General features: G+C 42.1%; 1 protein-coding gene across 1 annotated transcript in view; it reads left to right on the forward strand.

Annotated features, from left to right (window-relative positions):
* MYO9B (myosin IXB) overlaps positions 1–15,967 on the forward strand; it is a 182,140-nt gene that overhangs the window by 69,361 nt on the left and 96,812 nt on the right. The window contains 8 exon segments of the mRNA XM_040417459.1: positions 721–783; positions 1,241–1,340; positions 8,151–8,251; positions 8,334–8,463; positions 8,759–8,774; positions 8,777–8,847; positions 10,722–10,736; positions 10,738–10,839. Of these exon segments, the coding sequence (XP_040273393.1) occupies positions 721–783; positions 1,241–1,340; positions 8,151–8,251; positions 8,334–8,463; positions 8,759–8,774; positions 8,777–8,847; positions 10,722–10,736; positions 10,738–10,839 (598 nt within the window).

The raw sequence follows: 15,967 nt of genomic DNA on the forward strand, positions 1-15,967 counted from the left end.
CAACCCTGACCTCCACCTGCATCACATTTTCTGCCTATTTGGATGATCAGCACTAAATGACGGCCCCCAACTGGTCGACTGTCCCTGACTTAACTAAGTACACATGGAGGGAGGGGGGACAAAAACAAAACGGATGAAATGAAGACCGCACGATCTAAGTCAAAAACAGGCCGAGATCAATAACTAGGAAGGGGTATAAGGTGCAAAGCAGAATACCAAAGGCAATGTTACAATACCAGGCCAGCGTCCAGTACCAGAAAGTAACATCAGTGTCTGAATCAGAAGACAAAAGCGAGGTCAGAAGTCCAAAAAATACAGCCAGTGAGTCTGCATTTGACTCAAACTGAAGACCAAATCACAGTATAGCGCGATTGCCTGCTTTAAATATGCCGCTCAGATAAACGTGAGATGCTGGAAAGCCTCTGATTGGCCTGGCGTCTCACGTGTTCTCCTGTGACATCAGCACATACCGTGCCTTCTAGACTCTGCACTCCTGCATGCTGATAGGCTGGACCATCGCACAGCCTGTCCTAGTAGTCAGGGCATTGCAGCCCCCGCTATACTGCAGTGATTGTGGGAGCGTGGATAGGTAAATCTTCTGCATTGTGTTTTTTGGGTATTTCTTTCTTTTAGTAAGCAATTGATGTAGCCCATTATAGCCACTGGCTAAAAATCTAAAAAAAGACTATAAAATAGCATGTTACTTCTTTTTTTTTTCAGGGCCGTAGTGGAAAAATACCTCCTTGAAAAATCCCGGCTAGTTTCTCAGGAAAAGAATGAACGGTGAGTACTGTAGCAGATGATGCTAGGCTAAAACATTTTCTGTTCTATTCCTCATGTCTAATCAGCTTTAAGAGGAATTAATGTTACATCTGTCAGTACTTTTGACCCCCCACTTGGATAGCACCGCTGTATAAATGCTGTTTCAAAGAAGTACAAACATACGTATGTTTGACATCACCGATAAATCATATGTTAGAGAATCAATCCCATCTGCTCAAGACTGAAGTCTTCTGCAGAGGAAAGCTGATTTTCTATGGTATGCTTTATCACTGATCAGTGATAACAAATATGGGTATGTTTGCCCTTTTTCTCTAGCACCTAGTTAGCGGTGTTAGCTGTCTGGGGTGGGATCAAAAGTACTGACAGATTCGCTGTAAGACGTGTCACTATGAATCTTGTAATTGTAGTTGGGGACCCATTTTTGACCACGTCTTCTGTCTGAATTTTGCTTTGACAGGAATTACCATGTTTTCTATTATATGGTTCTTGGGGCTTCTGAGGAGGAGAGGAAAGCTTTCCAGCTCAAGCAGCCTGAAGACTATTTTTACCTCAATCAGGTAATACAGGTTATAGAAAATTACCATATATTTAGTCTTATGTTAGAGGTTTTAGAACTATTTATCCCTAAGATTATGGTTAAAAAATAAAAGTGGATTTGAGGAACTTGAGATGGCATCTTGTATGAAATTATTCAAATTCAACTGTCAGCAGATTTGTGCCTATGACACTCGCTGATCTGCTGCTGCTGGTGCACTTGGCAGCTGAAGACATCTGTGTTGGTCCCATGTTCATATGTGCCCACATTACTGAGAAATATGATGTTTTAATATTTGCAATGAGCCTCTAGGAGAAACAGGAGCGTTGCTGTTACACCTAGAGGCTCTGCTCTCTCTGCAATTACTGCGCCCTCTGCACTTTGACAGGACCAGGCAGGAAAAATGTCATCACACCTGGCCGTGTCAATTAAAAGTGGAGACTCTAGGTGTAATGCCAACACCACCATTGCTCATTTGCATATATTAAAACTTCATTTTTCTCAGATGCGTTCAGCTGCCAAGCACACCTGTAACAGGTCAGCCAGTTTCATTGGTACAAATCTGATGACAGATGCCCTTCAAATATTTCACATGCCAGTCTTGGGCTACTTTCACACTAGCGGCAGGATGGATCAGACAGGCTGTTCACCCTGTCGCATCTTGCCTACCGCTATTTTGCCGTGCCGCCGGACTGCCGCTCTTTCCCCATTGACTATAATGGGGGCGGAGCTCCGGTGCAGCACGACAGTGCACGGCGAGAGGCCGCCGGACTAAAAGTACTGCATGTCCGACTTTCTAGTCACATCTGTGCTGTCCGTATGCCAGAAACCGAAACCTTTGCCATCTAAGAGCTGGGATACATTTCGGCTATAATTTATGGAAGTTTTCTGGTGTAAATGATTGTACATGTGTTGGGCCACACCCCCCACCATTTGCTAAGCAACAAAAAAAACGATAACAAAATTTTGTGCAAAATGCTGTTTGCGCCAAATTTTTTGACTTTTATGCCAAACTTTATAAATGATCCCCACCTTTCAGGAGCTGACATACGATGGAACCAAAGTGGTGATTGACAGAACCCATTGACAAACCTGAAGGAGTTGATGCATAGTGCCATTACTAAGGCAAGATGAGACTGAGTCCCAACCACCAGGTGGCCAGGAAACCGTTTAATAGCCTGGCGCTCACTGTTTCAGTAGTTGACAGGGGCAGATTGGCAATGTACCTTACCGGTGGGCCGACTGCGTTTTACATGCAATTGCCTGATGTTCTCTTTTACTGAGGACTTTTCCACTCCTACTCTTCTTCGGAGTCCCCTGCCTGACTCCATTTATGGCTATTTCAATATATAGAGTCATCCTTTGGGGTATCCTCAAACACTGTTGGCATTTTGACAGTGTATAAGGATACCCCTGTATATTTAACATTTTCACTGTCTCTACTTTGAAACTCTTACCAGAGGTGTTCAAATTCACAACCTCCTGCTCGAGACACAGAAGCCCACTAGTTGTGCAACAAGGCACACTGCGGTTTGTTGGAAGAATTTCTCTAGTTAAAAACCTTTACTAGTATTCATGTAGACATTGTGATAAAAATATAAGACTAATTTTATTAATCACAAAAACGTAATGTAGCAAAATAAATTACTATATGACAACACACACACACACTCTATAGATAACGTAAACTTCTGGTGTTATCCCACGATTCAACCAACAAAACTTGCACACGGTAGTTATGGATCCAGCATTTATATAAAACTCAGGAGTTCAAGCACACATTCTCTGGAGCAAAAAAAAAATTATATATATATTTATTTAGTACTCACAAAAATGTAATGGAGCCGTTTTAGCTTTCTTTTTTTCTTTTTCTTTTTTTCTTTTCCTCCATTACATTTTTGTGATTTCTAAATAAATTTGACTTTTGCTGTTGTCCTGGTGTAGAAAGATGTATGTGTACATACCAGTGCATTGTACAGGAATACTTGTAAAGGTTTTTAGTTGGAGAAATTCCAGCCTCAAAGCTATGAAGCCTGTGGCTCAGCTAGTAAAGCTTTTGCCCTGATGCAGAAGGTCCCTGGTTCGAAACCCACCAGTGACCTTTTGGATAAAAGGGGAATAAAAGTTTCTAAATACACAGGGGTGTTGTCAATCAATATTATAATGCTCAAGGCCCTATTTATATGGGGGGAATCAATTTTATTTTAACTCTTTCCCGACCTCCACTATGCATGTACAGTCTATGGGAGCAAACGATCAAACCATTGCATGTTTAAGTCCCCCATGGTGAACTATAGTAAAAACTATAAAAAAAATAAAAAAAAAAAAATATATATATATATATAAATATATATATATATATATATATATATACTATTATATTCCGTATGGTGACGCCCATAATAGAAAAAAATATCAAAACGGCAGATTCACATTTTTTGTTGTTGTTGTCGCATTTTTTGCGTTAGGGCAAACAGCATAGCTTCTGTAATAGGAGCTACTGAAGCAGTAGTGGTTGTGTAAGCGCTGTTTCTGCTTCATTTGAATGAGGCAAGCAGTTGTGATTACTGTGCTGCGTCTATCAATATGGTAGGACTGTACAACTGTAAAGGGGTTGTCTCACTTCAGCAAATGGCATTTATCATGTAGAGAAAGTTTAATACAAGGCACTTACTAATATATTATTACCCATATTGATTCCTTTGCTGGATGGATTCATTTTTCCATCACATTATACACTGCTCGTTTCCATGGTTTTGACCACCCTGCAATCCATCAGTGGTGGCCGTGCTTGTTTACTATAAGGGAAAAACCAGGTCCTGTGAGGTACTCCCATGGTCCCGGTCACCAGAGAGGCCGGTGCATTTTCCTATAGTGTGCAAGCACGACCACTGCTAATGGATTGCAGGGTGGTCTTAACCGCTGGATATGAACAGTGTATAATGTGATGGAAAAATGAATCCAGAAAGCAACATGGACAATCACAATACATTAGTAAGTGCCTTGTATTAACTTTGCCTTTAACCCCTTAGGGACACATGACGTCCCGGTACGGCATGTTTCCCGAGTCCTTAAGGACACATGACGTACCGGTATGTCATGTGGTGTTGGGCGGTGATCGGAACAAGGTGCCTGCTCAAATCATTGAGCAGGCACCTCAACATAAATAAAAAAAAATTGTATACATATTAGGTATCGCCGTGTCCGTGACAACCTGCTCTATAAAATTACCACATGATCTATGATGAATGTTGTAAATAACAAAAAAAAAAAACTGTGCCAAAAAAGCTATTTCTTGTTACCTTGCCGCACAAAAAGTATAATATAGAGCAACCAAAAATCATATGTACCCTAAACTAGTACCAACAAAACTGCCACTCTATCCCGTAGTTTCTAAAATGGGGTCACTTTTTTGGAGTTTCTACTCTAGGGGTGCATCAGGGGGGCTTCAAATGGGACATGGTGTAAAAAAAAACAGTCCAGCAAAACCTGCCTTCCAAAAACTGTATGGCATTCCTTTCCTTCTGCGCCCTACCGTGTGCCCGTACAGCAGTTTACGACCACATATGGGGTATTTCTGTAAACTTCAGAATCGGGGTCATAAATATTGAGTTTGGTTTGGCTGTTAACCCTTGCTTTGTAACTGGAAAAAATTATTAAAATGGAAAATCTGCCAAAAAAGTGAAATTTTATCTCTCTTTTCCATTAATTCTTGTGGAACACCTAAAGGGTTAACAAAGTTTGTAAAATCAGTTTTGAATACCTTGAAGTGTGTAGTTTATAGAATGGGGTCATTTTTGGGTGGTTTCTATTATGTAAGCCTCGCAAAGTGACTTTAGACCTGAACTTGTCCCTAAAAATTGGGTTTTTGTAAATTTCGGAAAAATTTCAAGATTTGCTTCTAAGCCTTGTAACATCCCCAAAAAATAAAATATCATTCCGAAAATGATCCAAACATGAAGTAGACATATGGGGAATGTAAAGTAATAACTATTTTTGGGGGTATTACTATGTATTACAGAAGTAGAGAAACTGAAACTTTGAAATTTGCAAATGTTTCCAAATTTTTGGTAAATTAGGTATTTTTTTTTTATGCAAAATTTTTTAATTTTTTTACTTCATTTTACCAGTGTCATGAAGTACAATATGTGACGAAAAAACAGTCTCAGAATGGCCTTGATAAGTCAAAGCGTTTTAAAGTTATCAGCACTTAAAGTGACACTGGTCAGATTTTCAAAAAATGGCCAAGTCCTTAAGGTGAAATAAGGCTGTGTCCTTAAGGGGTTAATGTGTAGTGGTTGTGGAGAAGTATGAAAGTTCCCTGGTGGTCTGATAGGTCACGTTACATACTTGTCTGGCTAGGACAGGGTCATTTTCTTGCACATGTTGTCAGTCTGTAGAGATTTTGGAGTGATTAAACCATAAACCGCAGCTACTGAAACTTGTTGACTGTCCAGCAGATTTAGAAATTTAGCTTGGCGCGAAACAAATGAAGAACAGTTATCCATCTTGCATGTATAAATTAGCTTCTATTATATCTTAGAGAGCGTGCCAAGTCTCCTTAAAGCAGTGCTTCTCAATTATTTTCTGTCATGCCCCCCCCCCTAGGAAGAAGAAAACATTTTGCGCCCCCGCGCGACTGTAAATAGTATCATTTGTCTATAAAATTGTAATAAGTACACCTCTGCATAACACTGTATCCTTATTAACGTATAAGGCGTTTTTCAGGCGTTTTTCTGTACAGAGGACCGATTTCCGGGTTTAAAAGTCACACGGGCGGGTTTGGCCAATCAGGATAGAGCATCATCCAGGGTACTGCCTTCTAGTTCGTATACTTTTTCCTCCTCCATCCCCTGGTTACTAGTTCTTTTCCCCTTTTCAGTTTTATTATCAGATTTTGTGTTTGTCCTACCTCCTCTCCTCGACCCCTACTCTTTATGTTCTTTCTGTGCTTCAGCTCTTGTTTTCCCACCTGGTGATGCTGCGGATGTATCTTTGCGACTCTGCCTTGATGACATGCCGGCGTCCTGCTCTTTCTCCTCTGTGAGTGGCACTAGGAACCGGCGTATTGATTCCTGTATGTCTCCACGGGTCCTCTGCATGTGTCACGTGCGTTGGCGGTCACGTGGTCCTCCGCGTTGGGCTGCTACTGGGGCTGCACTGGGACAATCTCCAGTGATCGCGCCGCGCTGCTCCCTCTCTCCAGCCGTAGAGTTGCTAGGCAACCGACGCCGTGTGGGACGCCGCTTGCGAGAGTCGGATAATCCGATCTGGACATCCAATATGACGGTGTTTTCCGAGGTCAAACGAGCCCCCCTTTACGGAGCCTCGCGCCCCCCCCTATTTGAGAAGCACTGCCTTAAAGAGACCAGATGGTTATGGAGACTTGTTGGAAATGCCCTATGGTAATGGAGACCTAGGGCTTTTTCACACGAGAGTTTTCTGTCCGTATGCGTGTAGTGAACACATAGTATGAGGACTGAATCCTGAGCCATTCATTTCAATAGGTCTGTGCCCATGAGCGGCATCGTTCAGGCATCACCTCTGCTTTCAGGAACGATTGCAGTATGTTCTATATTGTGTATTTTTTGCACAGCCCTCTCTCCATAGATGTGAATGGGACTTGCGTGAAAAACGGACGGCATCCGAATGCAAAGTGTTTTTCACTGATGGTTTTAGGAGATGTAGATTGTTGTTCTTCATGTGCTTTTCACATGGTAAAAAAAAAACAAAAAAAACCTGGAACCTGGACTGGGGAAAAAATGGAAATACAATCGCAGAAAAAAAACGGACTGAACTTGAATGCAAAACCACTATCGGCTTTTCCCTGAACAGACCCTGACACAATCTGTATCGCTCGTATGAAAGTTCTTATAGGCAATTCTCTATGGGAAAATAATATGCAAATAGGTGTCTGCCAGAGAAAGAGAATCATCCCGCTAGCGCCACCTTCTGGAATCCCACTTTTTAACAAGCCTTTGACAAGGAAAAATAGCCAAGCCAAATATCCATCCATAGACTGCTATTTCGGGGTGAGCTGGTTCTCTTTTCTTGGAAGATACCTCCTTGCATTTTCTTTTATATAAAATGAAATGAACTTTGGGCAATGTGTGTAGAAAGTGACAGGGCTTTAATATTATATATTTATATATTTCTTTAGCCTCTAATATATATATTCTGGTAAAATCCTGTACCAAAAGTAACATTCAGATTCTTGAACATTTTGCACAGATTTTTGTTTTACGGAGCATGATTGCTGAAGCACAAATGTTAAAAACATTGAGTTTAAATTTTATTTTCATTTTTTATTTTATTTTTTGCAAATGTACACCTGTCCTGACTAACACCTAGTCAGGACAGGTGTACATTTGGAAAAATAATAATAATTTGAGTCTGCCTGTATCATTTTTAACACCTAAATGTGGATTTGTTGGCTGTGGAGCTGGTAATAGGATGTCCTACTGCTGTTATCACCAGCAGTCAAGTGTAAACTGTGGGAGAACTCTGCAGCAACTTGCCTTCACTGTGAGTGAGATGACACATGCTCTTTTGTAGCTTCTCTGGCTAAACGATGAGGCTCCTAAATTTTGATTCCATCTATTAGAAAGGAACTTTTTATGCCAGACGACCATAGTCGTTGGTCTTCAGCTTTGTAGCTGCAATCACTCGGTAATTTCACCTTCTCTCCCTAATCTCTAATTTTGCTAAGTTCTTCTCATCAATATTCTTCTTTTTTTTATTTTATTTATGACATTAGTAAATCTTGGCCATAATTTTGACATCACTTTTATATTACATTCTTGTAGTATGATAATGTGTGTTGTGGTTGTAGAATAATTTTAAGATCGAGGAGGGAGAAGATCTCCGACATGATTTCGAAAGGTTGAAGCAAGCCATGGAGATGGTTGGATTCCTCCCAGCTACAAAGAAACAGTGAGCAGCATATCATGCTTATTTCCTATACAACATATCTGTGTGCTTAAATTACATTGTATTTATTGTGTTTCTTTTGTAGGATATTTTCAGTGTTATCTGCTATCCTATACTTGGGCAATGTTACCTACAAGAAAAAGGCTTCTGGAAGGGACGAAGGTCTTGATGTTGGTCCCCCTGAGGTTCTGGACACCTTATCACAGCTGCTTCAGGTACAGAATAGACTGTGTAAATCTAAAGCTTTGCCCTTGATGAAGCAGTTTCCTCTGTTTGTTACGAACAATGGGGAGAATTAACACTAGAACAGATTTTCCTATATTTTCTATTAAATATATTTGTTGCTTGACTGATATTCAACACAAACTTCCTTTTACTTATTTCTAATTGTATATATTTTGGCATTGCAGTTTGTGATTTTAAATAGGACCCTGCAAACTGTATTAAAGTTGTTAGCCCAAAAGATATCCTACCTATTTGACTAATTTGCTGTGTCTTTTATCCTGGTAGGTTAAGAGAGAGATGCTGGTGAAGCACTAACAAAGAGGAAGACTGTTACTGTAAATGAAAAGCTGATCTTGCCATATAGCGTCAATGAGGTGAATGATAACATGCTTTAGGTTATTTTTTTTTTTTATTTTTTTTTCCTGTTCAAAAACATTGATTTTCTAATGGACCCACCAAAAGCATGCATGGTGTTTTTACAACTCATTTGGTGGAAATGTGTTCTTACCCTTTAGCCACCAATAAGTCACGGTGTGCTGAGGTAATCTACGGAGCGGACTGCTGCAGTGAGATTGCTCCATACGCATCGGGTGCCGGCTGTATAATACAGCAGACACCCAGCCGCATGACCGAGAGCGGCGATCATGCTGAACCCCGTCATTTAACCCCTCAGATGCCACGATCAACACAATTACAGCATCTGTGAGTTATGCCCTTTTTACACGGGTGAGTATTCCACGCGGGTGCAATGCGTGAGGTGAAAGCATTGCACCCGCACTGAATCTTACTCCTTCATTTCAATGGTCTGTGTACATGAGCGATGTTTTTCACGCAGCACTTCTATATTCTGCGTTTTTCAGGCAACGCAGGACCCATAGAAATGAATGGGGCTGCGTGAAAATCGTTGTGATTTCACGCATGGTTACTAAGAGACGAGGGATGTATGACCCGGGAACCCATTTACTTTATTATTTTCCATTATAAACATGGTTATAATGGAAAATAGCATTTTTTTAATACTAAGTATAAGGTCAATTGAGGGTTAAAAAATAATAAAAACATAACGTCACCTCATCCACTTGATCGCGCAGCCGGGATCCTCTTTGTTCTTCTTGAAGGACCTCAAAAGGACCTTTGCTGACGTTATCGCGCTCACATCATAACGTTGGCACAGGTCCTGCTTAATGAAGATAGAAGGTCTAAGTAGGGGGTAGTGCTGTGGTGATGATAGTGATGACCTGTCCTCATGATGGGTCATAAATATCGGATTGGAGGAATCTGACTCCCAGCACCCCCACGATCAGCTGTTTGAAGGGGTTAGGTGCTCCTTCGATGTTTAACCACATGCAGTCTCCCATATAGTGGTGGTGAGGTGTAATTGAAACTAAATGTCTCATTCACTTGAAGAGCACACAACACTCACAGAAGTCTCACAACCTCTTCAAACTAATTGCGGGGATTCTGGCAGTTGGATCCCCACCAATCTGCTATTGAGGACCTATCCTGAGGCTAGGTCTTCAGTATCATCACACTGCACAACCCCTTTAACCCTCAGCAGTTTTGCTTAGGCTTTGTGGAAAAGACCTAACCGTTCAGCCTGAACAGAGCTCAGATAGCAGGGTGAGGTCTACTTTAAGAAATTTATCTCAGGCTCTGTAGGAGCTAGACATATGGGTCTAATTTCAGCTGCTTTCACTCCCATCCCAAGAGGGGGGCCAGTGGGGGTTGCAGGGAGGAGCGAAAGACCATCCTTTCTTATGAGGGTAACATGGACTTCTGGCCATGTTCTCTCTCTCTTCCATCTATCAGACATCATACTTGCTCTGTCTGTCGCATATGGAGGGGTCGCTTTTTTTTTTTTTTTTTTTTTTTTTTTTTTTTTTTTAGGAAATGAGTGAGAAGATCAACACTTGACCATCTAATTACCCCTCTGCATCAAATTTTTGCCATCTATTGACACATGACCCAGACATTTACCAGATTCCAAATCACTGTGTCAGATAAGTCACACAAAACGCTTGTACCCCACACTACAAACATCAATAAATTTCGATTTTACACTGTCCCTCCTGACCATATTCTATTGTGCGGACCACTTGTCTAGCAATACCTGTTACATACTACAGTGATAACGATTATCACTAGAGATAATCTAATAAAGTGACCATTTTCTGGAGGATTTTTCCAATTTTAATGTGACTGTTATTATGGGTGGCTTATTGATCATTTTGTTAATGTTTTCTTGCAGGCTGTAACTGCTCGGGGACTCTATGGCAAAATCTCTGTACAGTGCCCTGTTTGACTGGATAGTTCTTAGAATCAACCATGCATTGCTTATAGAAAGGGATGTGGAGGAATCCGTTAATGTGAGTGAAGGATTCCGCTTTTGCTTTATTATCTATCATTCATATTCTTTTGGTACTCTTTTTCTTACAATTTTGTTTGTTAGACTGTGTGAATCTATTGTTTGTTCCTTATTCTTGTAAAATTTATTTTAGTTTTTGATTCTCTGCTTTTAAAGGGAATCTGTCACCATGAAAATGCAGTGCAAACTTCAGAGGCGCCATGTTTTATTAGAGCAGGAGGAGCTGAGCAGATTGATACATAGTTTATGGGAAAAAGTTCAGTAAAACTTGTAATTTATTCATTTTCATTCTCTCCTAGGCTTTTGAAGTCAAGGAGGCGGTCCTATCAGTGACTGACATACTATCTCAGTATACACAGTCATAGAGGGAAGGCTGTCAGTCACTGATAGGACCGCCTTCTTGATATCAAAGCAGAATGAGCAGGAATTTAAATTATAAAATACAGGTTTTACTGAATCTTTTCCCACAAAACTATGTATCAATCTGCTCAGCACCTACTGCTCTATAGCACGCTAACCTGCTGCTCACACCATGAGGGACATTTATCAAGGCCTATACGCCAAAATTGTGGCGAAAAAAGTTGCACATTATGGCACACAGCATCTGTGCATCATAATGCACAACTTTATGGGCTTTTCGACACTTTCTGAAGTACATGAAAAGGGAGCATGGCTTAGCAAGCTTTGCACCGCCCCATTTACTTTAACTTTCGCTAGAAAGTGTGAAGTTATAGTTGAAGTATATGCCAGCTACAGTTTCTGGCGCATGGCAGGGCAGAGATGCGCCCGGTTTTAAGAGCTTCTGCTCTTAACAAATCAGATGCATCTCATGCCAGAGCAGGACTGGCGTCAAATGACTAAGTTTTTCCACTTTCTGCTGTGGCTTTTTAACTTCCTCCTTTGTTTAGAGAACAGCCTTGCTTGACTTTCTCGTTCAGACGCAATTATTCCAACGAGAGAGGGAAGGAGATGAGTAACTCAATTAGAGCATCACACATTACACTGATAAGTGAAATGTTCTTTGTGGTGGTTCTTTATTCTAGACCTATCAAGAAAACAATAGAGCTGTCATACAGCTGTCCCAAGTCTACATCTACTATTTTACAGACAACATCTTTCCCTCACAGCAGCAGTAATCTGACAGTTACCCGTCTTTGTGTTGACTGCTACAGAAGGGCAATATTTTGTACTTAATTTTCAATGGTACAGTACAGGTGAAATGAAAAAATATATTCAGCCAAAAATTCTTTAAAATGTTTTCTATGTATATTGAGTTTAAAAACAAATGCCCTTTCTGATGAAAGTGTTCTTGAAGATGCCTATGTAACCTCTGTTATTACATGTAACTTTTTGATACACTCTCTAGCATTGGCGTTGCATTTGCTTTGTCCTGCCGCAGAAAACTGATTAGAAGATTTGCATTTCAAATAAAAAATGTCACTGCCTGAAAAAAACAAAAAAGCTAAAAGCCGGAATTAGACTTACTGTAATTTCATTTCCACGAAATCACCACGACGGCCCCAAGCAGATTGACCCCTGACCGCTGTAGGGGCAGGAACAGAGAGAGGGTTTAATTTCCCCCCCCCCCCCCTCCCACCACCAACACCAGTGTGTCCAAAATTAGAGACCTAAAAAGTGGTGAATAAACAATAACTCAAGAGGATATTAATTCATAACCTCCAAAACATAAAGCAAAAAATTAGGGTAGGGAATATATGTTGCTATCGGGTGATTTGTGGAAACTGAATTACCGGTAAGTCTAATTCCGGCTTTCCAACTCCTCACCATGACAGTCCACAAGGAGATATACAAAATTATAAATGGGGGGGGGGCGACTGCCTGCAGACCTTACGTCCAAAAGACAAGTCTGAGCTACTGGAAAGGTCTAGTCTATAGTGTCTCATAAAGGTATGTATGCTAAACCAAGTAGCAGCTTTGCAGATGTCCTCTAGAGAAGCTCCGCCCTTTCAGCCTGGGAAGAAGACATGCTCTAGTCGAATGGGCTCTTAGATTGGAAGGGCAGGGAAGGCCCTGGATCTCATAGCAAAGGGAGATGGGGTCCCTAATCATCGAGCCAGAGAGGACCTGGAGGACTTCAGACCTTTACTCTTACCTGAGAAGAGGACTAAAAGGTTATCGGATCTCCGAAATCTTTATAGGTGTTTAATAGAACAATCGAGTAGAGGCTCGAAAGGGATGAGTGTCAGGCCTGTGAGTACAAAATTAAGTCCCAAGTAGGGACAGGGGCGTGAGGCTGCTTTCATGAATCTTCTAACCCGTCGGTGGTTAGCTAGGTCTCGGTCGAAGAAGCAAGCCAGGCTGAGATCTGTACTTTGAGGGTGGAAGGTCTAAGACCTAGATCAAGACCTTGCTGGAGAAACTCTAGGATTCTTTGAATATTAGAGGTTCAGAATTCAGGACTGGTTCCCGATCCAGGAACAAAACCTTTTCCAAATTTTTTAAGTAGATAGAATAGTGACCTCTTTCTACTCGCCTTCAGAGTAGATATTACTCGATCGGAGAGACCCTGTGATTTTAGCATCTGACCTTCAGGATCCAATCTGTCAATTTTAGGGAAGTTCGGGTTGTGGTGTAGGATTGGCCCCTGATGAAGGAGATCCCTCCTGGATGGAAGAGGCCACGGGTTTCTACCGAGAAGTTTCTTTAGAGAAGGAAACCAACTTCTCTTCGCAGTAAGGGGCTATTAGGATCAGAGTTGTATCTCTCGGCTGAGCTTCTGGATTATTTGGGGAATTAGAGACCGTGGAAGGAAATGCGTAGCAGAGGTTCCAATTCCATTGTATTGTGAACGTGTCCAGCGCCCAAGGATTGGTCCCGTGAACTTAGGGAGCAATAATGTTGCACCTTCGCAGTCTCCTTGAGTTGAACAGATCTATTTGAGGGGTGCCCCATCTGTCTATCAGCATTTGAAAAACGTCCTGATTCAAAGACCATTCGGTGTGTCTATTAGTTCCTGACTGAGGTAGTCTGCCTCTATGTCAGAGCCCCCTTCAGGTGAATCACGGAGTGGATTTTACGTGGAACTCCGCCCAATTGAAATTATTTTCTGATATGTACATCAGTTTTCCTGATTTTGTTCCACCTTGATGAGAAAGGTACGCTACTGTAGTTTGTGTTGTCGGAAAGGACTTTTACGTGTAGGCCTTGGAGAAGATCTTCCGCTGCCTTTAACGACTCCCAAACCGCCTTCAGCTCTCTGAAGTTGGAGGATTGAGAACGAGTTGTTGGGCGGCCAGGTACCCTGAAAATAACGATCCCCCACTTTCACTCCCCATCCTCTTTCGCTTGCGTCTGTTAGGATCTGAATGTAAGGAGCTTTCTCCCAGGGAACTCCCAAGGAGAGGTTGTTCGAGCTCGCCCACCAGTCTAGGGAGGTCTTCACTAATGGAGGGATGGACACCCTGTGATTCAAGGAGCTCTGCTGTCTGTTCCAGACTCTGAGAATCCAGGCTTGGAGGGTTCGGAAGTGCGACTAACTCCAGGGTACAGAGGGTATGCAGGACGAGAGAAGTCCTAGAAGGCTCATGTCTTCTCTTATGGGGCAGGACCTTCTGCTCTGAAACCGTTGGATCTTTAAATGAAAGTTCCTGATTTTGTCCAATGGGAGGAATGTACGTTGAACCTGGGAATCTAGAATGACCCCCAGTAACTGAATCGTACTGGATGGGTGTAGATTTGATTTCTGCAGGTTTATTAACCAACCTAGATTCCATATAAACGACAGGAAGGTGTCTAGATCTGCTTTGAGCTGGCTTTCGGAGTCTCAAATCATGAGGAAGTAGTCCAAGTACGGTACGATCACCAGGCCTCTGTGCCTTTAGTGAAGCCACCATCTCGACCACGAGCTTCGTGAAGACTCTGGGAGCAGATGATATCCCAAAGGGAAGAGCTGTAAATTGAAAGTGAACAATTGAGCCTTTGTAAGCATCCCTTAGGTCTACTGTACACATCAAAGCGTTTCTTCCTATTAGTGGTATCAGAGATTTTAGGGACTCCATTCTGAATTTCCGATAGACTATGAATTTGTTTAGGGTCTTTAAGTTTATGATGGTGCAAAATGAGCCTCCTTTCTTTTGCACTAAGAGGTTTGAATAGAACCCCTGCCCTAGTTGTGTCAATGGGACTTGGGTTACTACGCCCATCTCTAGAAGGCTCTGGACTCCTTGCAGGATTCTCTTGTGTACAGTGGATGAGCTGGGACTGGTGACAATGAAACGGTTTGGAGGAGATGAAGAAAATTCTATTTGGTAGCCGAACCTTATGATCTCCAGGCCCAAGGGTTCAGGGTGATGGATTCCCACGGGGCTAGAAAATTCTTCAGTCTCCCCCCCGACTCTGGCGTCATTGTCTGTCACTAGATTTACTCTGGGAGGAGGGGAGGGGAGTACCTCTTCCCTTGCCTCCTTTGGGGTAGCTCCAGCGACCCGACTTCCCTTTATCTCTGTAGGGCCTACCTTAACTAGCGGAGGCACGAAAGGGAAATTTCCTTCTATAGGATCGTTTTCTAAAATACGGTCTAACACAGGGCCAAAGACGTACTCCCCCCGAGAAGGGGATGGAGCACTTCTTCATTTTTGAGGTCTTATCCCCCGACCAGCACTTCATCCACAAGGCCCGGCGGGCCACATTGGATAGGCCGGCATCCTTGGCGGTGAATTTTACGGATTCCGCCGAAGCATCCGCCATAAATGCGGTGGCAGACTTTAGCAGGGGAAGGGAATTTAAGATTTCCTCCCTAGGGGTCTTGTCTCGGATATGAGCCTCCAATTGATTTAACCACAATCCCATGGACCTCGCCACCGAGGTAGCGGCAATATTGGACTTCAGGTTATACATTGCGGCTTCCCAGGATTTTTTCAATAAACTGTCCGCCTTCCTGTCCATGGGGTCGTGTAACTGGGAGGCGTCCTCGAAGGGTAAGGCTGTTTTTTTTTATTTACTTTTGCGACCTGTACATCGATCTTAGTTGTTTCATTAAATATTTTGCACTCGTTGGGATCAAATAGAAGGCGATTTTTAAAAGACTTAGGCACCCCCAAGCGTTTTTCGGGATTAGACCACTCGTCAAGAATCGGCTCACGTATATTCTCGTTTATCGCAAAGACGCA

This window comes from Bufo bufo, chromosome 2 (assembly GCF_905171765.1).
Source record: "Bufo bufo chromosome 2, aBufBuf1.1, whole genome shotgun sequence".
In the NCBI taxonomy this organism is placed as follows: domain Eukaryota; kingdom Metazoa; phylum Chordata; class Amphibia; order Anura; family Bufonidae; genus Bufo; species Bufo bufo.